This window comes from Odontomachus brunneus, unplaced genomic scaffold, assembly GCF_010583005.1.
Source record: "Odontomachus brunneus isolate Ranch 3 - 2012 unplaced genomic scaffold, Obru_v1 Obru_scaffold_010, whole genome shotgun sequence".
In the NCBI taxonomy this organism is placed as follows: Eukaryota; Metazoa; Arthropoda; class Insecta; order Hymenoptera; family Formicidae; genus Odontomachus; species Odontomachus brunneus.
Window position 1 is genome coordinate 165,953 of NW_022639460.1, and position 25,851 is coordinate 191,803.

Genomic DNA, 25,851 nt, shown 5'->3' on the forward strand with positions numbered 1-25,851 from the left:
CTCTCTCTCTCTCTCTCTCTCTCTCTCTTTCGCGTCTCGTAAATAGAAAACTCTTTCCCACGTTCGTGCGGAAAACTCTTGCGCAGCTTTTTCAGATTATGAGTTAAATATGTTGCACACGTAATTACGTATTACTTTACAGTGTCGCGTGAGGTGCGATGTGTGCGTGTGTGCGCAGGCTTTTTAGAATCGCGCTGATTGTTCAAGAAAGAATGCGAATAGTATATGAAATGTTACTTCTGGACCAGAATAATTGAGTACATGAAAAAATGGTTGAAAAATCACAGAAAATACACCCAAAATTCTATAAAAATCCCTCATTTTTAGACACCCCAAAATAAACCAGCAGTTGGAAACACTTTAAAGTCTTTCTAAACTAATACATGAAATTAGGATTGTGTTGCACCATTCCATCTATTAATTAGAAGTTTTATGTCCGCATTCATTTATAACACGACTAATGTCTTCTCTGGCTAGCTCCGAGTTAAACTTTTGCCATCTGCTTATTTCTTCATTGGTCATTTGAACATTTATAAATCCTGAGGCACACTTAAGCTACTTCGTTGATGAACTTGAATAGATACCACCTTCCTGTTTAGGAAAATTGCTCTTATGATTTCAGCTCTTAATTGGTGTGTCACATGTCTTAATTCCAGAGTGTCGACTTGCAAGATCAGTATATTTCTTTTAGAGATCGCTGTTCTTCCTCTGAAAATCGCTATTCTTCCTTTGAAGATTGCTGTTCATCTTCTGAAGATCTCTGTTTATCTTCTGGAGATTGCTGTTTATCTTCTGAAGATTGCTGTTAGTTCTCTGGAGATTGTAGATTTCCACTTCTAATATTTTGACTGTGCCTCTTAGATTTCTTTCTGCACTTCTCTGATATTCTCTACAAATTTCTCAAACTTGTCTGAGCTTTTCGCACGTATGCTTGAATTAATGACTGCTGCACAATGAGTAACACTGCCGCCGCGAAACGGAGAGTTTCGACCATCCTCTTCGCTTCTCCTCTTTGTTTCTCCCCTGATTTCTTTCTTCTCTCCCTCCAAATTATAAATTCACCGAGAGCGTTCGTTCGCGGACGTCGCGCGTGGCGGCGCGAATACGGCTGACAGATTGCGCCCCGTTTAATTCCGAAATGGAGTCCACTCGGACAAATTTGCGACGTAGCGTTTGATTATCATGACGGTTGATGTCCAAAAATGGCGGGGGCAGGGGAGGGATGGAGTGCGCTAAAAATAAAATATAAGCGAATAAATAAAAAGAGTAGCGCTCACCCCGAGCCGTGCGACCTCAAAACGTGCGGGCGAATCCGAAAATGGAGTTTGTGCGCGTAGATCTCCTACCGCGCTCTGTGCATTAAATATCAGGCGGGCAGAACTATGTAAACGGGACGCGGTCCGTGTCCCAGATGTAATTACATTACGTAAACAACAATTACACCGGCGCGACTTAATTAATTCGCCGCATCTGTTTTTATGCGCGCGTTCAATCATCCTGTAATCTCCACGGCGGCCGCACGCGAGAACGACGGCGCTTCTCGCGGGGGCGTTACACTTTATATTTTTATCATGCTCATTATTCTTCCTTTTATTCTCTGTCCTCTCCGTGAGAGGCGCCCGCCATCGCGTATTATCCAGGATGTCCCGGTTAGATTAAATCCTCCCCCGGCTTACCCCGCCGCGCGTGCTACGCCCGCGCCTCTTTAAATGCGCATTCTTTATGGCTCGCGCCGCGCGAAATTAGTCCAAAACGCGGGAAACGCTAAGGCCATTTCGCGCGATCGTTCGCGCCCGTAAGTATCGCGCTCAAATCCATGTGTTAACCAGCGGTTAACTAACGGGTGATTAAGCAACGGAATTTACAATTAAACTCGGAGCGAGAGAAAGCGGCACTTGCGGTTTCGCTTGCAAAAGAAGAATGACAAAAATATGCCATTTTTCGCCCTTACGAAAATCTAACTATTATAAATCTATCGATCAACGAAAACTGTCTCTCTGGCATTTTCTGGAAACAGGAAATAATAATTATTTGTCCACCACGTCCGGGGAAAGCTATGGAAATTGAAATTTATTATTGATTATTGAAACAGGTATACAAAATGTTTTTCGAGATATGTCTTTAAAATAAAATCAATTGCACATATATGTTTTGAGAAGTGAACAGTAGTGTAGTGAAGTTTGTTTTTTGTTTACACAATGTTTATGTGCTGCATATACGGACGGATCCATAAGAAAAAATCTACTAATTACATTTCGCAGTCGTTACTCGTCCGGAGTCTTTACTTGAACATACTTTGAGAAATAAAGAAAAAGAAGAAAATCAAGGAAAGGTCGCCAGGAAAGGTATTAGCTTCGTGGTCTTGGGTGCGTTTGGAGACAAGAAAAACGCGTATTTTTCATAATGATCTATATAATGATCCTTTACATATTATGTGAACCAAAAAATTAAATTCTCTGCATTTGCTGCTCATTTTTCGAAACGGAAATGTGCAATTGACTTTATTTCAGACACGTCGAGGGTATAAAGCTTAAAAGACACCATACGTTTACTTCCGCGATCAATAACAAATTCCGATTTTTATCGCTTTCCCCGTACTTAATGGACAAACTATTGTTACTTTCAGAAGATCCCAATAACTGCTTCCAGCGATTATTCAAGGCTCCGTCAGTGGATGAAAAAATAGCTTAGCATCTTGCTTTCGCGACCTCCTTAAACGACAACCAAGGAAACGTCTCCCCCGCGCTGCGAGGATGCACGTACGCGTGGCTCGTGTACGCTCTTTACGAGATTTACATAGAAAATGCGGGTTACCGCACGCACGGGTGCCTCACGTGAAACCGCCCTCTCCCTGCACTGTTGCTGAGACAAGAAGGAAAAGGAGTCCTCTCTTAACTGCTTATGTGGATATTTCGGAATAAAAGTGTTCAAAGATATCCGACCGTCTCTGCAGGTGGGAAAAGTCCTTTTAGCTCTTTCGGTATAGGAGTAGAATGGGAGTGGGTGAACGACGGCGCACACTATATACTCATCTCGCATTCTCCGTTGTCCCAGAAAGCAGACGGACGCGCACATAGATACATCGTTCGTGCAATATATAAAACTTCACCTCACCACGAAATACATAGTACTACTACTGCCGGTACCACCACTACTACTACTACTATTTCTACTATGCTACCACCCGGCCCCGCCGGCGTCACTCCAGCCACGGTATTACAATGCCTGATACGGCATACCGCCCGCAATGCAACGCCATTATAGCTGCGGAAAAAGCGCGCGTAAGATGACGCTGATACTCTACAGACGCCCGCAGGAGGAAAAGCAGCGGAATCAACAAACACCCGGAGCGCTTTACCCGCGCTGCGGCGCGGTGATATTCCGATGGAATTTTGACAAAAAGTACGCGCGCGGTATACGCGAGCGTCGAGACGCTCTTTTACTCGGGGTTGCAGTTAGACCGCGACGAATAATACAGGCTGTGCCAGCAGCTATCAACTCAAATGAAAAGGTATAGTATAACGTTTTCCCCCGCGAAAGCGGCTTGTATTATCCCGAAGTCGCTCGCAAAATACCGTGTTTTCTTTTGTCCGTTTTCAGAGTGCAATTTCTGTGAAAATAAAAAAAGAAAAGATTGCAGCCATTTCGTTAAATTTTTTATACGCCTTGCATGACTTTGCTAAAATTGACTCCTAAACGCTGAGGATTTGATTGTAAAAACCATCACTTTATCTGGTAAATTATTCACTTATTCTGGTAAATTTTTTATGCGTCCCGCGCAATTTTGCGAAACCAAATAGTTCAAAGCTGACAAAAATCTAAAAACGCAACATCGTACAGAATTGGTCTCTAAACGTCGAAAATTCGAGCATAATAATCATTTTGTATTTTATAAATTTCTAATGTTATTTATTTCTAATATTATTTATTTCTAATATTATATATTTCGCATGATTTTTCAAAACTAAATGCTCCAAAATCGCGCAGAAGGGGACGTTACGCAGCATTGGCCTTCAAATACCGAAAATTCGATGATGATAATCATCATTTTATGTTTAATAAATTTATGTTTCTTATGTTTCGCGTGATTTTACAAAATTAAATGCCAGCGCAGAATTCACTCTCAAACACTCAAAACTCAATTATAATAATCACTATTTTATTTTTTATAAATTTCTTATGTATTTCGCATGATTTTGCGAAACTGAATGGTCCGCGCAAAAGATATCAAATAACGTAATGTTGCGTTGAATTCGCTCCCAAACGCCGAAAATTCGATTACAATAATCATCATTTTGTTTTTGATAAATTTTGGAAGCGTCTCGCGTAGTTTTTGCGAAACCGAGTAGCTAGAAACCGCGCCAAAAATATCAGCGATCGCGAGGTCGCGCGAAATTCGCCCCCAAACGCCGAAAATTCGCCTAAAACAATTATCATTCATGTGGCAGCCGTTTAGATAGCGTGCCTGCGCCCTCGTGAAACGCAACAACGGCGGTTGGCGGTAATGTCACGATTCAGAAGTCATTTGCAAGTTCGAAACTAGCTTAACGCCTACATACTTAAGCCCGCCCGCCACTTGCGCCGTAATTTTATATTAAATCGGATTTAATGTGGCGAATATAAACATGCCTCGCGTTCAATTTCGTATTTACCAGCGGTGCCGCTCGCACTCCCCGTCGCTAATTGAGTTTTAATTGCTAACGGCGTGGGGAACGCCCGCTATTATAACCGCTTTTTAATATCGCGGCGGACGCGACGATGGCCGTGAGCGAGGAAGCGGAATGTGCTTCAATTGTGTGTGAGCGTTGTCGTAGCTACGTAAGAATGCTGCAAACGCGACTGATTGCGCTGAGCCCGAGTTAATTTGCGATCCCTTTCGCATCGAGAAACGGTCGGTGCACCGCGCGCACGTCACTCCCCCCGTGACCCACTTCCATGGCCGAAATGCAACTAAAATGGCTATTACGGGGACAGCCTCCCTCGTTTCGGACAAATGCGAAAAGTGCAGTTGCACTTTTCACCCCGACGCGCGTGTATTACGCGTGGGAATCGTTGATTTTGCATAATCCAACAGCTGCACAAAGGGGAGCGCGGTCCACACGCAATTTTCTAAAATACATGCCCGACGTAAATGCAGATGACGTCAGCGTCTTCATATAACTCCATCGTGAAACTTGGAAAATAGCTGCAGGCGGGACTTATGAAATACCTCGCGGCGTCGTATTACCGTGTAATGCAGTAAGCAGGAGTTTTGCATCTGAGGAGAATGCGGCACTATGGTGTAGTGAAATAAGGAGCGGTTGCGGCTGGAAAGAAAGGGGGGAGAGAGAAAGAGAGAATAAGAGAATGTCGTGGCTGGAGGGTGACGCGCAAGCCGAGGGTTAAGCCGAAGAAACCGTGGAAAAATTGCGCGATGTCGACGCGCGACGACACCATTAAGATCGCGCAAATTGCGAACAAAGTCGCGTGGAGCGCACCTACACTCGTGCACGTCTCTTTTAAAGAAGGGACCCCGCACGCTTATTTTGCCGTCGTTCTAAAGTTAATCTCGCGAGTCGTCGTGGGACAAAAGCTACGAGACTCTCGACGCTCTCGCGACGACCCGTCGCCGTCCGTTATTTTCCAGGTCATGGCGGTGCTGCCTGTGACAAACATTTTTGTGCTGCGAAATGAGACCGAATGGGGGTGCTTGTTTAAAGTTCGACCATTCGTACCTGGGAAAAGGGTGGCGGCTTTTTACCAGGCCGCGTGCCGCGATCGTGACTGCCGGGATTAACAATGGTCTACAACAGCCGCGTGTTTCCAGTCTGTCACGATTAAAAACTCTAATCCTGTATCCGAGGGAAAGAACGAGAGAGAAGAAACTCTCATTATGTCGTAGAACATAATCCTTTGTGAGAGAGCGAGATGGGGGAGGAGAAAGATGGAGAAAAAGAGTAAGGTACGCGGGTGGAAAATTTACGATGTATGCGCACAGTGTAATAATCAGACGGGAGAATTGTTCAAGACAATTGGCTGAACAAAGAAGAGATTCGTCTGAAGAAAATCACCTTCAAGAACCTCAAGAGCTCTAAAGAGTATGAAATGATCTTAACTGAATATCCACATACACTGAGAAAAAATTTGGTATCTATAACTATATATAAGAAAAATAATCACTATAAACGATGGTCAAAAAACCTCAAAATACTTTTTTATTAAATCCTACTATGATGTTAGTGATAATAACTTTATATGCATGTTACTACCATTTTCATACTACCATTAGAACAATCAAAGAATATAATTAAAATTAACAATAGTTTTAGTTGAATCAACTATTTTTTTCTCAATGTACAACCTTATTCTATCCAATATCTATTCTATACTAATATCTAACGATATTAGAAGCCGGCGCGAAAACTTGACTGATTGAGTTAAAAATCATACATTTTTGTATTATTTATCTTTCTAATTATACAGGATAAGTCAGTAACTATTGCCACTTTGAATATCTTCAAAACGAGGAATAAAGGACTTCTTATAGTGGACTTCTTATAATGGTTACACTCTTTTTCCAGGAGATGTAACTTCGAAGATCTTAAAGTCACCTTTGTTTTTTGCTTCGAAGATATTCAAGGCGGCAATAGTTATTGACTCACCCTGTATAGTTAGTCATCTACCTAATTCGTATTTTTTGCGTCGACTTCTAATATTGAGTCAGAATTATTTCATACTTTTTAGGTCTCTTGAGATTTTTGGTCGCGATTTATTTCTGTTAAAGAAAAAGTTTTATTTCGTATATTATTTACTAAAAGTTCGAAACCGCTTAAGGAAAGTTTTTTTCGTTCTCTGAAGTCGGTTAAATAGAAAAGTTTCGTCTCGAGCATCTTATTATTAAATACTCTCAGATTTCCAAGAAAGTAATTGAATTTTTAAAGAAGGAATATTCAATTTCTCCGGATCACCCGTACAAACCCAGACAAACAAATAAAGGCACCAATAAAAGACCCATGTAAAATACACTGAAAAAAGTAAATAAAATTATAATTATTTTTTGCCCCAACCATATTTTTCATAGTAAAATAATAATAATAACACATATATATATATATATATATATATATAAGATTATTATCACTAACATTATAGTAAAATTTAAAAGAAAAATAGTTTTCTCTTATAACTGACCATGATTTATATTAATTACTTCTCTATGTGATCATAGTTACAAATACCAAACATTTTTTTCTCAGTATATCATATTGAATATGAAAAATTTTGTCGCAATATCTCTGACGATTTCCAACTTATGACGAAACATACAAGCAAAAAACCATACAGGACAAATTGAGAATCCTTTTTTTTTTAAATCGATCATGAACTATCGTTTGCCTGCAGACTTACCGTGAGTTGGTAGAAGCAAGATGATAAGTCTGATAAGCCTCCTTACCGCATTCTCCATTAGCCCTCTAAGGATTTTGACTACGCCAGTGCGGCACAATTCGGCGATTGGTGACTAAATAAATACAGATGGTTCTCAGAGGGCAATTATTTTAAGTAAACCCTCGGTCCTGCTCTTCGAAAATGGGGTAGTCCGATAGTTGGGAGTATATGCTGGTAGTTCTCCCGGTACAGAGAGGTTTGTCGTAATTCGACCGTGTCTAATCGCGTCCATCGCGGGTCGTTGCTTAGAAAATATCAGGCTGAAAAAGAGAAATGTCGGGCGAAGCTCTTTTATATGTCCAGAGCAACCGATTGCTAACCCGTCGCGTTAACTAATCCTTTCACAAAATTATGCCTCGGCTCGTTTTCGCGGGATGTGGGTGAGATTTACGATTACAACAAATGGTGGAGAGAGAATGTACAGTAGCGGGAAATTCCGGCGAAGCGGCGCAATCTCTTAATCTTGAGAAAAGAAGAGAATCTTAGGTAATGTTTCTTTAAAACGTATACGACCACCTCGTGCGGTTGTCGTCAGTTTGCCGGAGACAAGAGGATAAAGAGAAGGGGACGGGACAATTTTTCGAAGCGTCCTTTCGCTTCGCGCACAACTCTCCCCGATTCATTTTTCCGCACTGCAGCGCAATGCAGCCCGGGCAAGTGCGGCGGAGAGGACGCTATTCGTCGGCGGATAAAAAGAAGCTGGCTCGTGTGATACGGCCTCGCACAGTTTGCACCTGAATCGACACTAACGAGTCACGTTTTCGTTTTCTCGTTGCAGTTGGCGGCCAAAGCGGACGGGAAGGGATATTACCAGCGGCAGCTCCGGTAAGTAGAATCTTAATCGTTATTGACCTACTCCCCCGGGTAAAGATCGAGGCAATACCGTTCTCGCAACCGTTTGAGCGCCGCTGATACTCCGCCGTTCAACGATATCCTGAAATATCGTTGGCTAATTCTCTAAGTAGATCACCGACTTGGTTACGACGCTCGTTATTTGAATTTTTATTCCCACAGGCCGCACTTTGTCAAAGCAGAAAATAAATTACGCACAATTTCGAGCACTCGCGATTTCACCGGCATTGCCGCGTCTTTTGTTCTTCTTCTCATTAACAAAAGTAATTTTCTTTCTCCTCTGAGCGATGGTGATATTCCAGCAATATCGCTGAATAAAATTCTTGGAGACCCGTGTTAATAGTTATTACTTTAAACTCAAGTGAAATATTCAGATTTAAATTCAGAATTATAGATGAGAGATTTTCTGTCGGATTGCGATACTACAGATACATAAATGTATCATACTTCAACTTAAAAACTTGAATAGAATCCTAAATATCTAATGTGAGATAAGTTTCAAGTGATAACTATTAACAGGGGTCTAAATAAATCATCGAACATTTGTGACTCGTTATCTGAATTTTTATTCCCACAGCCCGCATGTTTATCAAAGCAGAAAATAAATTACGCACAATTTCGAGCACTCGTGATTTCACCGGCATTGCCGCGTCTTTTGTTCTTCTTTTCATTAACAAAAGTAATTTTATTTCTCCTCTGAGCGATGGTGATATTCCAGCAATATTGCTGAATAAAATTTTTTAAGACCCGTATTAATAGTTATTACTTCAAACTCAAGTGAAATATTCAGATTTAGATTCAGAATTAGATGAGAGTTTTTCTGTCGGATTGCGATATTACAGAGATATAAATTCAACTTAAAAATTTGAATATAACTCTAAATATCTGATATGAGACAAGTTTCAAGTGATAATTATTAACACGGGTCTAAATAAATCACCGAACACTTGTGGCTTGTTATTTGAATTTTTATTCTCACGTTTCGCACTTTGTCACAAAGTAGGAAATGAAATATGCACAATTTGGAGCACTCGTGATTTAACCGACATTTTGCCGGGTCACACATTGCCGCGGATTTTGTTGAACATTTATCTTTATCAACGTCTAGCAAAAGTAATGTCGTTGACGTCTGAGCGATGATGATACTCAATTCTTCAGAAATATCCTGAAATATCTCTGAATAATTCTCTAAGGCTCGTATTAATAGTTATTACTTCAAACTTAAATGGCATATTCAGATTTAAATGCAGAGTTAGATGAGAATCTTTCAACTGGATATCGCGGTTACAAATGCATGTTTTATAAAAATGCTTCAAATAAAAAGATTAAACCTAATTCTAAATTCAGACCTGAGTGTGATTTTTCTCACACGTGGGAAAAATAACGCGTTTTAAGACTATTAATACAGATCTGAATACGTTGCATGTGAGATGAGTGATATTCATTAATAAGTCTAAGTAGATAGTCGAGCACTTGATGTGGACGCTCGTTTTGTTCTCAGAGTCCACGCTTTATCAAGAAAGAAAATGGGATTTAGAGCACAATTTAGAGCACTCGCGATTTAACTGGCATTTTACCGGGTCTCGTTAAACGTTGATTTCAATTAGCGTCTAACAAAGCAGTATTCTTCTCGGTCGTCTGAGTGATATTCGACCATTCAGCGATATCTTAAAATATCGCGGGATAATCCTCTAAGTAGATTAGGTTCTTGGTCGACGGTCGTTACTTGAATTTTTATTCTCAGAGTTCACACTTCACAAAAAAGGAAATAAAATACACACGATCTCGAGCAGCTGCGTTTCGACCAGCCCCATCGTCGGGTTTTGTTAGACGTTAATTTTTATCGACAAGCCTCCCGTATATTTTTACCCGCGTTGTTCGCGAAGCGATTATTATTCAGTCGGATCTGCGTGGGATTAAAGTTCAGAGCGGCAAAACTCGAATCGTAGAATGCAACATTTCCTGTTACAGGAACTTACTACTTTAAGGACAGCGGTAAACGCGACAAAGGATAATAGTGACGATATCGCGCGAATAGGAATTCCCGAGTTCGCTGAGAAGGATGAAAATGACAAAATCGATGCAGGTGAGATAGATGACAACGACGGAGAGGAGGAGGAGGAAGAGGGAAAAGAAGAGAAAAAAAAAGAGAAAGAGAAAAAGGAGGAAGAAGAGGAGGACGAGGAAGAGGAAGAAGAAGAAGAAGAAGAAGGAGAAGGAGAGGAGGAAGAAGAAGAATACGAGGGCGAGGATGATAACGAGGACGAGTATGAGGACGAACTGAAGGCGATCGCGGAGTCCCACGAAGCGATGTCGAAGGACGAGGCGAGGAACTCGAACGCATCCTCCGCCGGCGGCGAGCGAGCAGAGACGAAATTGTCGAGTGTGAAGAACTTCGATTCCCACGAGAAGAGCAACGAGGACATGTCCGACGAAGACGTGGCGTCGAATGAGGCGATCGGCGGCGACGTCATCGAGGAGGAGGCTCAAGACGAAGAGGTCAGGTCAACAATATTTACTTGAAGAGCCACTTGAAACTTAGCTCGGGCGACTTTCTCATAATTCATCGAGTCTGAGACCGCGTTACATTATCCGCGCGTTTCGACGGACGCTCCGATAATAGTTTAATAGGATTAAGGGGATGCTATGTTGAATAAATGACGAACTCACAAAATGTCGATAACGTACGACGTTCGTTACTGACACAATCATGTTATTCTTTTCGTACTTTTTTGATATAGATCTCACGTAGATATGTGTTGCTTTGTTTTATTATATTTAGCAAAAAAATATTTAACTACGCATATGTAGGAATCTTTTTGCAGACTTTTCCGATATTTTTGAGTCTCCAAATTCAAATTTAAAGATGCAGCAAAGGTCCTTTGAAATTTTTCTGAACTTGTTTTCCAGAGCAAACTTGCGCTCAGCATATACGCAAGCTACAGAGCTTTCGTATCAGGCGGCGTTCCCTGAAATTTTCCTGAGTGAAGCGAACCGCACGTTCAGTATGTGCAAGCTGCAAAACTTTTCTTTCAGGCAAATATTTACGCCAACTGACAGCTCGAAATGACCATCTTGAAATTTTATATCGTTTTTATTATATGTTTTATGTTGAGCAATGCTCCAATTAATTCCGGCACGTGTTTTTATAGTGTAAGAGTATTTGTAATTCTATGCAGCCAATACAACGTAAACTTTGTAGAAAAAAGTCAGGTATTTCGTCGGTAAAGGAGCTTGAAAAATATCGAAAAAGTTTGAAAAAACATTTTACACAGGCGCGTTTGGATTTTCCGTTAAATAATGTAAAACAAAGCAACAGGCATTTACGTAAGATCGATATGAAGGAAGAAGGACAGGAAACACAAAACTCCTGTATCAGGCAGAAATTTACGCCAACTGACAGCTCGAGGTATCCATCTTTAAATTTTTTGCTGTTTCCGTCACATATTGAGCAATGTTCCAATTTATTTCTGCACGTACTTTCATTGTGTAAAAGCATCTGTGTAATGCTTCCACGCAACCGATGCGACGTAAACTTGGCAGAAAAAGGTTTCTATTTTGTCGGTGAAGTTTTCAAATATGGCATCCCCTTAATGAACGCAAAGCCCGTAGTCGTGCGCGACGAGGAAAATGGCGTATAAAGGGAAAGGGCATCCAAATTGAGAGTTTCCCTTTAAGAGCTACGTAATATTAAGGGTGTGTTCTTTCTCTGTCTCTTTGTCTGTTTGTCTGTCTCTCTCTCTTTCTCTCTCTTCATAGAGAGTCCGTATATGTACGTACGTCTGTGTACATACGTAAATGTACATATGTATATGTATGTATGTATCGATGCAAACTGTTTCCCGATAGTCCGACGAAAAGCGGTTTCTGATGGTCTGCGCATACGGATAAATATCGGGCCAAAGGGCCCGGCACGTAAACTGTTTTCAAGTCAAGACCCTTTGCAAACCGGAATCCTATTCCCCGTTCGCCCACTGCGTCAGCTTAACTCGCCCTCTTGCCTTTGATCGTTCTCACTTTGCCATTTCGTGCTCCGCAAACGACGCCGTGTAAACTGACTTCGTAGGGACTGCGCCATGGCGGTGATGGTTTTCTTTTGCATTCAACGCAGTTAGGATTGATTTTGGAAGGAGTTGGGGAAGAGAAAGAGAGAGAGAGAGAGAGAGAGAGAGAGAAAAGAGAGAAGAGAACGGACGCCGCGAGAGTGAGGAACGTTTCGTTCGCGAATTTTCCGATCGGCTTGCGGCCGACTCTTTCTCCCTGTCGGGAATTCGATTAGTCGTCGTTCCTCACGCCTCCTTCATTCTCGACGTTCGAGTGCCGTGCAGCACGAACGTTACGTTAACATTCCGCTTGACGGGGCTGAGAAGCCGAAGTGAAATTAGAAAAAACAGTTCAGTGGTGCAGCCCGAAGTCTTGGGAATTCGAGGGAACCCCGTCGCGAGAGGAGCGACGGTTGGCTCTGTCTATTTGCGTCTTTTTGCAAAACGAGGCGAGACTCTCTAAAGCGTTCTTTCCTTCGCTGGACTCATTTGCAGGTGGCGGAACTACTGAAGTACAAGATGGGGAAGAGCGTGAAGGCGAAGGTGAAGCGCATGCCGACGGTGAAGAAGGAGCTGAGCACCCAGAGGGAAATATTGCTGGCCAGCAACGAGACGCAAGTGCCGAAGAGCCTGCTGCCCTCCGAGGATCCCTTCAATCGTTTAAGCGGCAAAACCGACTACGTGGAGAGACGGTCTTTGGAGGGAAACGAGGTGAGGAGAGGAGCACAGGCGCGACTCTTCTTCTGGGAATAACAGGACGATCGATCATTTCGCCGCGACTCGACCCTAAATTCACCACATATACACACACACACACACACACACACTTTCAGTTATATATTTACTCCCTCTTTTCTTCTTTCCACGGCTACTTATTTTTTCATCGTCATTCCCTTTGACCTCGCAGTTTCGCTCGCTTGAGAACGCACGCTGGCTCAGAGAGGAGTCTCTGGGCTGGAACGGGTTATTACGCGGGTTAATTCGAGTGTAATCTGTGCATCACTTCCACATTTGATATATAACAGCAGTTAACCTCCGGGCTGGTGTCAGGAAGCCTTTACGTGAGACGTTCTGGATACACATGTCGCGTGCCACCCCTTTCCCATGCGTTATTCTTGCGACGCGAATGCGCGGAAGAAACTTCCTTATCAGAAATTTGATGTGTCGTGAACATTAAGAAGCTATTAAGGAGCACGCGACTGAACTTTGAACTTGGTTTTCCTCGAAAAGAGAAGTCAAGCTCGCCTACTTTGCTCTCCTCGCGAGCGTAACTTTTCGATGTTACTCTTAATATTTCGGCAATTAAGCGTTGAATTGAAATCTCGTTAGAGTCCGAGTTGCAGCTCGCGCAATTAAACTGAGAGGACAACGTCCCGTTGATTTATGCTCGCTGATCTTTCTCTCCTGCGAAGAGCTCTTCCTTCTTAACAATTTACGACTTCGGAACTATCGATATTTCGACATTTTTGTCTCCAAACAGCGCGGCACGGAGCAGTCTTGCGCTACTTTAGATATCGGGTTGGTGCAAAAGGTTTGCCGTGTTTGCCAAATAAAAGACGGAATTATTCCAATTTCAAAGGGTCAATTATTTTTACGAATGAATAGAATCAGTGTTTCCTTTTCTGAGAAAAAAATACCCAGAAAGTAAAAAATATTTACTCAATGAATACTAATGACATGTTTACTAAATCTTTCATGTAAATAGAACCAACCATAGTTTTCGTGGAAAGTTGAGAAAATGCATATTCTCTTATTTGAAGAATATTTTTTGTCCGCATAAGCAAGTAAGCAAATAAGCAAATATGTTATCAGTGCCCACCGAATAAGTATCTTTTTATTTCTCAGATATTTCTTCTCTCTCGAAAATGCATTTTCCTTTTAATACCTTTTAATACCCAAACTTCCTACGAGAATTTAGCAGAAAACTGACAAATCCTTTGCACCAAACTGAAAGAATCACTAACGGATTGGGGATTATTATCAAGGGAATTACTCGTTTCCACCGTCGCTGCTGGTAAACTGGTAGCAGTCGCTTGATCAGAAATCCGTTTGAAACGCGCTCCCGCTTCTTGATACCTCACTCCGTGCTTCGCCCACCGGCAGCATTACGGGCGATCCTCGTTCTCCCAAACACGGTGATCGATGGATAGCTAAAAAAGAAGATAAGCCATTGTCCTCATGCGAGAGATAAGAGGGGGGGAGGTATCCCTTGACGGTTAACCATTCCAGTTACGTCCATCACATTTATCACGAAGTCGCGTTTTATTCACTTGATCGCCTCGGGACAATTCGCGCATTTGTATCTGTCATGTTTTCTTATTTCCATCCGCCTGCATCGTTGCACACACATGCCGCTACATTAACGCCGGCGAAAAAACCTCCACACCACTTTTCTCCTCCGTCATCGACGGCACGCTCTCGCGCAACATCCAAAAACGTTGGCCCACTTCTTGAAGCACGCCTACCCCGGCTTTTACAGTAACGCACGACCCGCACTTCGCCGACTGCTAAGCTGAGTTTGCACTTTATGCGTGCGATCGCGGTACGATTTGAAAAAAAAAAGAAAAGAAAGGAGAAAGAAAAATGACAGACGAATGCTTTCACCGATCATAAATCAATATAGCAAATGACTCGCAAAAACTGAATCGAATAGCGCGAGCGACTGGTCAATCAGAGCCGAAAGCGAGACGTGTTGGTTGCTAAAGTTACATGGAAAAAATATTTCAGTTCGGGTGATTGAATGGGGAGGTCAGATGAGAAACTTGCTGATGAGAAATAATATCTTTGTTACTGTGACCGGAAACATCCGTTTGAACTTTCAGCTGCATTAATAGCTCGGTTGAGATAACTGGGAGCAATTGGAGTAAAAACCTCCTACAGGAATCCTCTTGTTCCTAAAACCTAGTTTTTTATCTGGTCCCCAAGTAACAGGAAATTCAGCTGCATTATCGGAATTCTTGTTTCCGTGTACGTACACTAAGTGAGAAATTGCCTAAAAAATAAAAAAGAACATTCATATTTGATAGGTACTAATAACATATTTACTGATACTAATACATGTATTTTTACATCAACAAAATACGTTTTTCCAATGAGAAAATATATTTTATTAATACTTTTTTTAAATCGCATCGCTCTTTTCACGTTTTTTCTATTTAAAAAAAGAATTTAGATTAGTTATCAGTACTTGCTGAGTAAATATCTTTTACTTTTTGGATATTTTGTTCTCAGTATATGTTTGACAGTGTAAGCACCAAAAGTGTTTTAGTCTAACATTTCTATACACCTTTCTCGCCGAGCCGAATTTTTCTAATAATTATTTTCTCACTGCTCACCCCAAAATGAAACTCTACTTATTAATTTTTGTATTACGAAAGATACTGCCTCAGTCAAGAAAATCTTAAACAGCCTCAGCTGTACTTCTGTTACTTCTGTGCTTCTGTATAGAAGTTTACAAGGCATTGTTAAGGCGTGCATTTACCATTGTCAAAAATATATAGCAGCTGACAGATTGAGCAATTACTTTAGATTATGTGAGACGAAGAGAATACTCTTAATTAGATAATAAACAAAAATTGCAGGCACTTCAATATGTCTCATGAATGGGCAGTTTAATTCAGTTAGCGTGTCCAACGTTAAAAGGAGCGTTCCGAGAGCGGTGTGCTACTTTTTGCAATATCCGTATTGTCATTCGAGATGGTCTTTCAGCGAAGATGCGTCCTCTCATTAGCGCCACTGTCGGTAGCGTCGTCTGAACAAAAGGGTGCATTCTCCTGACTAATTTAATATTCTTTGCACGACGATATAGCCGTGACAATTGCATTTACGGCGCACAAAAGATGTCCCGTCGGCTTTTGCAATATGCATCTCATAACACTCTTCCTAAAGTGGAATTAATTCATCGCGATCGATCCTTTACGTCTCGCTCAGCGAGACGAGCCTTCGTGAAGCTATCAATGTTGACGGCATTGACTCTTATAGTTCCGGCGATTTTTAAGGCAATTTTTACAGTCTTTTACTATTTCATATGCGTCAAAAGATGGACTAATAAAAAACAGGACACTCCCGCCGCGTCACTATAAGTGGTTTTCCGGATCGCACGGTAGCTATTTTTTTTATCAATTTTCTTTCTTATTTAATCGTATAGAAACCTTCTTTTTGCATTGAGAATTGCGAAAGAACACATTTAGCTTTGATAAAAATATGCAAAAATATGCAGTGTGTCTGACGATAAAATAAAGAACGTGCATGTAGATGAAGCCATCAAATCGTCAGACAACCTTTATACGATAATAAAATAATAAGAGAAAAATAGAAATCTAAAACAAAGTGTTTATTATTATTTGCATAAATTTTAAAGTATATTATTAGAGAAACATTAAAAATGTCCATAACATAAATATACTTATTTTTCTTAAATTTTTTATTTAAAAAATGTTCCAAAACTTTGTATCTCTTTTAAGTATTGTTTACTAATTTATGTGGAAAAATGGATGATAACAATGATAATAATGATAATAACAAGAATTGTAGTTGTATTTTGCAAAATTGCTGCCGCGTCGTGGCTTTCCGGATTGCGAGAGTTATCGGGGCGACAGGTTAATAATATTTGTCCGATGAAAAAGAGAAAAAAAACAAAGAAAATAGATGTATTATTTCACTTGGCGGTCCCTTACCGCTATATTCGCTTTACGCAAAACGACGCGCCGTATCGACTCGGCAAATATTTACGGAGCAAACGCGCCGTCCCAAGCATCCCTTATGCGATCTGCCAATATTGCGTCTCGATAAAATGCGTGGGTGCGTGTGCGTTGCAGAAACAATCTCCTGGTAAGAGATACATCGTCGAATCACGAAGGAAATAGACGTGGCCTCGGATATCAGACCCAGACAGGAGACAGAGAGTGTTCCCGCGAGTGGCGAGTTATTTGCTTCCGTGATCCTCGACGGGAAATTGCATTGCAAGATTGCCGGAACCGCATATGGCGGTTTCACTGGGTCGCACCTGCGAAAACCACATTTCGACGCGCTCTTCGCACAGATGATCCGCGAATGATACGCGAATTTAGATACCCGGCTGGAGCCGACTCGTGAATTTATTCTGCGCGACTAGAACCTCGATCCGTAGAATAAGAGATCGTTCTCGCAGAAGTGCGGTCGTTTAATTATTTCTATTATTTCTGTCGCTTCCCTCCGGTCACATATCTCTCTATTTCATTATATTTCATTTATTTTTGCCCTCTCTACATATTCTATATCTTTTTCGTTTGTTTATTCATTCAGAGGGAAAGAGTCTCTTTTACACAGAAAAGGAAACGGGTTGTACGTGTTCTACGCATATTGCATATTTAATACGAAGTTAGGATAACGAAACACCAGAGAGCAGAATTCGAAACTTCCGCATATGGAAAAGGATTAAGAGGGATGTTAGAGTCGATAGCGAACTCCAAAAATACTAATAACATAAAGACGATCGTCACTAACACAATCACGCTATCCTTTTCGTACTTTCTTTCTTGTGCATGTAGATCTTACATGTTGTAGATGTGTGTTACTTTTTTTATCTTATCTAGCAGGGATCCTAACCACACAAATGTAGAAATCTTTCTGCAAACTTTATCGATACTTTGAAGCTTCCAAATTCAACGTGCAGCAATGTTCTTTAAAATTTCTCTGAGCACAGCAAACTCGCTTCAGTATACACGAGTTGCAAATTTTTTGCATCAGGCGAGTATTTACTTTAACTGATAGTATTTGAGAGACTAATTAACATCCGAAATATCAGCTTTGAAATTTTTATATTGTTTTTGTCATATATCGAGCAATGCTCCAATTCATTTCAGCATGTATTTTTGTGTGATTCTGTAATTTATAATTCTGTGCAGCCAGTACAACGTAAATTTTGCAAAAGAATATCGATACGCTAATTTTGACTCCAGCACTCTCTTAACATCAATAGTATTTTCTTTCGACTCGCCCCAATTCTGTCACGTTCTCTTTTTTGTTCCACAAATGAAATATTTGTATACGATGTTACGATTTGCATAACTCTACTTGCCAATTACATTATCGATATTGTCTGTTATTATATTAATTTTCCTATATATAGGTTCAAGAAGGCGCTTTGGCGGACAGCTTGCTGAAATTTTTAGTGAAACTGGCAGAAGACCCGAATAAATGGCAACGTGTACATAAATTCCTCAGTAAGTCGAATTAACAACGCTCGGACATTACGTCCAAATTTTGTCGTTCTGTAAAAATGCGTGAATGTTATTACGAATGAAAAAAATATATCTCCTGCGAAAGAATTATTAACGTGCATACATTGAGAAAAAAAATAGTAAATGTCGCTAAAAGCACAATTGTTTCACAGTTGTTTCCGGTATATCTTCTTGTTATTCTAATGAAAAGATAAAAGTATCAATTCCCGGACACTTAATCCTAGACACTCTTTTATTGTTTTTGTCTTTAAATACGAATATTTGAACTACCAACATAGAATATATCTATATATTTAATATATGTATACATATTCTTTATATTAGGAATTTAAATATTCGTGTTTAGGGACCAAACAAAAAAGAATGACTTTAAATACGAATATTTAAACTTTCTCAATGTAGAACAGATATATGTACATTTAACATGTGTACAGATTTTATATTGGAAGTTTCAATATTTATGTTTAAAAACTACACCAATAAAAATGCTATTAAATACGGATATTTAAACTTTTAACAGAGAATATATGTGTATATTCAATATATGTATATATATTTCTTATGTTAAAATATTCGTATATGCGAGTATTAAACATTAAAACAAGAAGAATGCCCAGGATTAGATACGCGCGTGATTCTTTTACTTTTTTTTCTATAGCTACAAATACTTTCTTCTCAGTGTATGAGTATAACACATTTGTGTGTTTCCGTGTGAAATTGCTAAGGTGCAAAATCTAAGGAAGGCAAAAGGAAATTACGAGAAATAAGACGGATCTAAAGGAGAAAAAAAAGAAACAAAAAAATAAGAAAGAAGAAGAGTTGATCGATCCTCGTATCGTGACGTCACGATGGCGCAAGCAGTTTCGCGGATGAAGACGACGAAATGGAGTGGGCGCGCAGAGAGACACTCGCGGAATCCGGATTTTATTGAAAAATTACTGTACGTGTCGGGCGATTCGTACGAGCCCGGCACAAAGGAACGTGGAATTGTGCGCGCCGGTCGCCGATACTGCCGATAAATTCCAATTGAGCCTTTTCAGAGAGACACAAAGGTTAGCTATCCCCGCCGTGAAGGGAGAAACGGCTCCTACAGGTGCGGAAAGGCAGCACCCGGTCGATTGGTAATCCAATAAAGCCTCACAATTGTTCAATTAGGCGGCCGTCGCTTGCATTATTGCCCCGTGTAATTGCTGTCTGACAATTAACTTGTCCTTACGACCCGGAAATCAGCCTAATTCGATTCCGCGTCGTTTCTGTAAGAGCTTGTTTGCTCCGACGACGCGTTCCTCTCTCTTTCGCGGTCGCTTTCAGCGGAAATTAACTTCTCAGCGTGTCAGAATGCGACGATAAAAGAAACACTGTGTCGCGCTTCTTTCTCCCGTCCAGCTGGGCGCAAATGATTCTCGACGGAGTTCGTGAAATAGCTTCAATCGTCGTTTAATCGAATTCACCGCGAATTTCATCTTCAGTAACCTGATCTACCTTGCAAATTCGAGCCCCGCCGAGAGATCTGCAAAAATAAACGGCCAATCCTATTTGCCGTAATCGAATCACTTCGGTCAAAACCTCCCGCGATATTATTATCTTTCCCTGCCCTCGCAGCCAACATGGAGAATGACCTGCAAGCCTCAAAGAATATCCAAGACACGGTGAAGCGCGGCTACGACACCACGTCGACGCTGTTCAGCAGCACGACGCCAGTCTCGACCAACGCGCCCAAGAAGAGCCGCAAGAAGCCGAAGAAGAAGAAGAAACGCCCGAGGCATCGGCAAACGACCGTCTCTACGACGACCGTGACGACGCCGGTGACTACGACGCCGATGACTACGACGGAGACATGGTCGACGACGACGCCGCAGTGGAGGCTCGTGGCTGAGAGGTTGTTCGGGCCGCCTTGGCAACAGGACGCACACGAAGAGTCGAAAAGCGTGGCCAAACTCCGTTACGGGATCGCCTCGAAGCCGCGCACGTCGGTCTGGGAACTCGTGGACCAGGACAAGCCGAAGAGTATCATGAGGACCGTGAACACCGAGCGGATACCTTTATTAGATTTTCCCCGGGAATCCAATAGCCAGTCGCGATCGCTGAGGTTCGGCAAGATCAACACTTACCAGCCGCTACGTCTTCAAGATTCTCGGGAACTCACACCGCTGTACGATCGACCGGCAGGTAAGAGCTCGGCGTGTACCCGATACGCGCGAGATGTTGAGGGAGAGTGCACCTTAAAAGCACCGCGAACACAATCAACGAGTTTCTTACTTCAGCGGGAACCGTCGGCTGGAGTAATTATCGCAATAAAGCGAATCGTGCAGCTTGGTATATAACTAAAGCTTGGTATATAGCTAAATAATTACCGCAATAAATAGCGAACGTATTAAGCAATTTATTAAAATAACGAAATAATAATCGGAACAATAACGGTGGGTACATTATGAAATAATTCCCGACAATTTCTGACTTGCAAACGCAAATAAATTAATAGGCTTTTCATAAATTCAATTTAAAATATGGAAATCGACAATAATAATATTGTACTCTTAATTTTATCTTAAATAAAACTCACTTTTTATTACGCGTTTATATAGTTCGTGGCTTTGCTAAAGAGATGTGCACCGTTAACATGCCGGTTTTATTTATTATCTTAAAAAATCTAGATAATAATATTTTTTATTTTTTTAATTTTCAATGAACCTTAATCCGATGCACTTTTATGCAATCCGAGACTTTGTTATCAAGATATTTAACGTACACCATCATCAGTTTTATCTTCAAAAGATATGTAGATATCTTTCTTTTATTTTCGATTTAATTGTTAATAAATCTTTCTTTATTACGTGCGCTTTTATCCGAGATCTAATTAATATGATATTCAAGATGTTTTATTCGTCTTTTATTTATGCTCGATTTTGTTCGCCTTTTATTCGCTATTTTCAAAATCAGAGCCCGAGCTGCGTACTCTATTTGTGTATCTCGTCTAAACATATTCCAGATTCAGATCGTCCGGCCGATTACTACTTATCTGAAGCGGTCTACCCACCACTGCGCTACACGCCATCTCGCGAATTTCTGCGCCGCAGGAACGAGAACGATTATCAGGACGACCTAACTCTACAGACGGACAATTTCGCTTACAATCAGGAGTACAGACCGTCGAGTAGAGAGTTCACCAGCAATAAGGTCTGGCCGGAGCTCGCCTACAAGCACAGTCGACCGTGGAGCTCGGACGAACGTCCGCTTTTCACGATGTCGTCCGGCAAGTGGCCTTGGGCACAACAAAGCGACTTTAAGTATTGGCCGGAGCGCGAGAAATACCCGGACCGTAATTACTGGGCGAGCTTAGGCAGCGAGGAAGACGGCGATCGAATGAACCAGGCGGAGATTGAAGATTGGCAACAACAACGGCTGCCGCTCTGGGACGCCTCCGGCAAATCGAACATTTGGCCCCCGATGGGAGATACTTGGAAGACACCATTGTGGCCGGACAGACCGGTAAAACCGTACGATCAATCGACTACATGGGAGAAGAGTAAGAATCATTCCGAGCTGAACAAGAAGGAGGACACGGGCGACAAGGTGGTGCTGCCGAAAATCACCATGAAGACGTGGAACAGCCTAACATCCGACCCCGCCACTTGGCCTTACAAGCTGCCGAGCGCGAAGCCGTGGCCGAAGGACGAGAACGGCAAGTCGTACAACCCCAACGCCGATCTGGTGAGAAGACTCGGCCTCGACAAGGAGAACAATGCGAATTGGTCGAAGGACAAGGACGACAGGACGGGGAGATTGGTGTTCGAGAAACCGACCAACTCGATTGTCGCAAAGGACACATCGAAAAAGAAAGAATTCGCGCTGCTGAATGATTCCAAGTACAAAACGATCAGCAACAGGAGTAACTACAGTGATTACAAAAGACCGCAGGAGTCAATCAAAGAGACGCCTAATTGGATGTACCAAGACGTGAAGCATCCGAAGGAGTGGATCAAGCCGCAAGTCGCGTCCAGCTCGCCGAAGAACGGTGATGCGGGCGTTTGGGAGCGAAAGTTTGACATATCCGCCGGAAGCCAAGTCAAGAGCGACGGAAACTCCTTCTCGCGTTTCTGGCCTCTCAACACGGTCGCCTCCACCGATCAAAAGTGGTCAGATAAGGAGAGAGACGAGCTGGCGGAGTCCTGGAAAGACAATGCGAAGGACAGTAGTCTGCTGAGCACGAAGGTGAACAATGGGAACTTCTGGAAGGAAAAGTCCAACGATTCCTGGCTGCCGAAGACAAAGGCGGACCTCTGGACGACGAGGATGAAGTCCGCGCCGGTGCCGTGGGGCTCGAAAGTCGGCGACAACAATTCGTGGACGTCGAAAGCTGACAATGGCGCCTCGTGGATGTTGAAGTCCAACGATGCGGCCTCGTGGACGACGAACGGCGACCTCTGGAGCAAGTCCAACAGCGCCGATTCCTGGCCCGCCAGTGCCAACGACCTGCCCGCCTGGAGCGTGAAGGAGAAGAGCGTGGGTCTCATGGCTGACCACGCATGGACCAAGTCCAACAACGCCGACGACTGGCCCCAGAAGGCCAAGGACGGTAACTCGTGGACGAACAAATTCGGCGGCATGGCGTCCTGGAAGAACAACGACGACAATTGGTCCCGGAAAACGGAGCAGACCTCGTGGCAGCAGAAGATCAATGACGACTGGAACATCGGCTACGGCAAGAACTCGCCTAGTACGTGGCCTTCCAAGTGGAAGCAGTTCGTTTACCACAAAGTGACAGCGGTGCCAATCAGCAAGCCAGGCACGACGGCCGACGTTTCGTCGCCGAAATCCAAGAACGCGTTCGTCGCGGTTTCCGCGGTCTCCTCGAATTACAACGGCAACGACTGGAGGAAGAATGATGTGGAGGAGACGATGCGGGAGGACAACTTCAGGCTGGAGGAGGCGGATCGGCCCGGAGGCGGCCAGATCCGAGCGGAGGCCGAACGGCCGATCTATGCGTGGAAGAAAGACGGCTCGGAGCTGAGTAATGCCGGTCGCGGAAAGAGTAATGGTACTGAACCGCTGGAAAACCAACTGGAGGCCCTGAGGCAGGACGACTTCTGGCCGTACAAGCAGAATAAGGTCGCACCTAGTGAGGTAATGATCCGCCGCAATGTTTCATATTTATATGGGATTCTTATATATGGGATTCTTATTTATGGGATTCTTATACATGGGATTCTTATATGAGATTCTTATATGTGATGTTCAATGCGCTGTGAGAGAAGAAATGTCTAAAAAATATAAAAAAATTTATCCACAGTGAGTCTAATAATACATGTTTATTTAAATCCAAATCTTTTTGTTTCTAAATGGTAGAAGTTTATAGTAAATGTAATTCAAATTTGTTTGCAAATTTGTTTTCAAATTTTAACATGTTTGCCTTTTCATTTAAAAACAAGTTTTCCTCGGTGTAAAAATATTAGTACAATTCAGTATCTCAATAAATAAATAATTATTGATAGAACGTTATTGCAACAATATTTAGTAAAATGTAACGTTTTCTAATATGTAATTTTTAACGTTGTATTAATATTATTACGAACTTTGACACTTGAATATTTCTAAAATTTTTGTAATATTCAAAAGGATCCGGTAATATTCTTGAAGTGCTTTTAAAATATTAAACGAAAATATTTGCAAAAGATAAATCAATATTTCAACATGTTGATCTAATATTCTTTATTTACTGAGATATAATTAGCATCGAGTAAAGTTTTTTATTTTTTAGGTATCTTTCTCTCAGCGTATGATATGTTTCTTTTTCTAACTGTAGCGATTTTGTGTTTAAAAACGACGACAGTGTAGTGAATCGTTGTTTGCTTGTTTACGAAAGTTATCCCTTGGAAGAGTTACTCTCCTTTTCTCATTCTCTTGGCTGGCATTGAAATATCCAGCCTGGTTATCATAAATAAAATTTTCATGACCCAATCTGTGTCCTGCATTTGACAAATGAGAGCAGTTTCACGTTACACTTGGATACCAAAAGCCCTACGTACCTTGAAACTTCGACGCCAGGCGTCGTTAATTAACCCTTGTCGAACAGAAGTGGCGCCTGAGGCTGGCGCTGGAAAATCTATCGGAAACTGTAGATATTTTATGTCCATCGGAAAATACTTCTCGCGAAACTAGTCCGCAAAAATGTAACTTTTTAGTACCGCTAAAAATGCATCATTACCAGCCTCGCGGTACAAAGTGAAGATATAACGTGTCTCTGGCACAACTAGTTCTAAGATTACTGCGAATGAAATGTCGCATATGGCCGATATGAATGGCTCATAAGCTCGCGTGATTCTGAATTGTCACGGGGAGAAATATCTTCTCGTGCACGAACGCGCGCGATTTTTACGTTCAACTCGGGAAATTTCGTGGAAAACGCCTCTTCCACTTTCCACGTGTATCTCTCTCTCTTTCTCTCTCTCTCTCTCTCTCTCTCTCTCTCTCTCTCTCTCTCTATTTCTCTCTTTCTCTGCAAATAAGGATTCTCATATTACAGAAATATATTGCAATGCATTATAAAACGAGTAATGAGTGATTTAACTGCGACAAGAACGATTCTGAATGCAGGAAATGAATCGAGCATGAGAGAAGTAAAATTTTTAAAGAGAGGAAGCAGTAGTTCCATGTATTTTAAAGCGCGCACAGTCCACGCGCGTGCGAATGAACGAACTTAACGAGCTTTCGCAGAGCTCCCCATTCACGGGGATAAGAAATTTGGGGCGCTGATGTGTACAGTAAACCATGCAGTAGGCGACCTGCCGCCTACGTGCTGCAATTTCCCGGATTCGTTGACATGAACGTGCATGGACTGTGTAGACTAGCCTAGCCTCCAGACTAGAAGTGAGCGATGGCCCCTATTCAGCTCGGACCTTACGTGATCTCCTGCCTGATTGCTAAAGTTCGCGGAACTACGGGCGTGCCTTACATGAAAGTTCCAATCCCACTCGAGGCTTTGTTGGACTTTGCAAACCCGAAAGATTGCCACGAAATGTACCGCACGGGTCTGGAGTAATATAAAATCGCCGAGAGCTCATACTCTCCGTATACACAGTGGCTGATTGAAGAATTTGGCGCGACGCTGGTTAAACGTATTTTTTAGAAACTCGAGGAAACGAGTCTTAAAATTTGATTACGTAGATCAAGATTTTTTTCACGATTCATGGTCCAAAAGAGACGAGATCGTGCTATGGGGCGACAGAAATATCCCATTTGGGAACGCGGTGAGGTAACTCCTCTTACTCCGCTTCTGAACAAGAAAATATCCCGACCAGGTACACAGCTAC

General features: G+C 42.0%; 1 protein-coding gene across 3 annotated transcripts in view; it reads left to right on the forward strand.

The window, feature by feature from the left end:
* LOC116840469 overlaps nt 1-25,851 on the forward strand; it is a 66,890-nt gene that overhangs the window by 35,123 nt on the left and 5,916 nt on the right. For all 3 annotated transcript variants that reach the window (XM_032807221.1, XM_032807219.1, XM_032807220.1), the window contains 6 exons: nt 8,204-8,250; nt 10,249-10,776; nt 12,816-13,031; nt 18,430-18,523; nt 20,144-20,710; nt 21,531-23,665. In XM_032807221.1, coding sequence (XP_032663112.1) covers nt 8,204-8,250; nt 10,249-10,776; nt 12,816-13,031; nt 18,430-18,523; nt 20,144-20,710; nt 21,531-23,665 — 3,587 coding nt within the window. The remainder of the gene's footprint in view (nt 1-8,203; nt 8,251-10,248; nt 10,777-12,815; nt 13,032-18,429; nt 18,524-20,143; nt 20,711-21,530; nt 23,666-25,851) is intronic.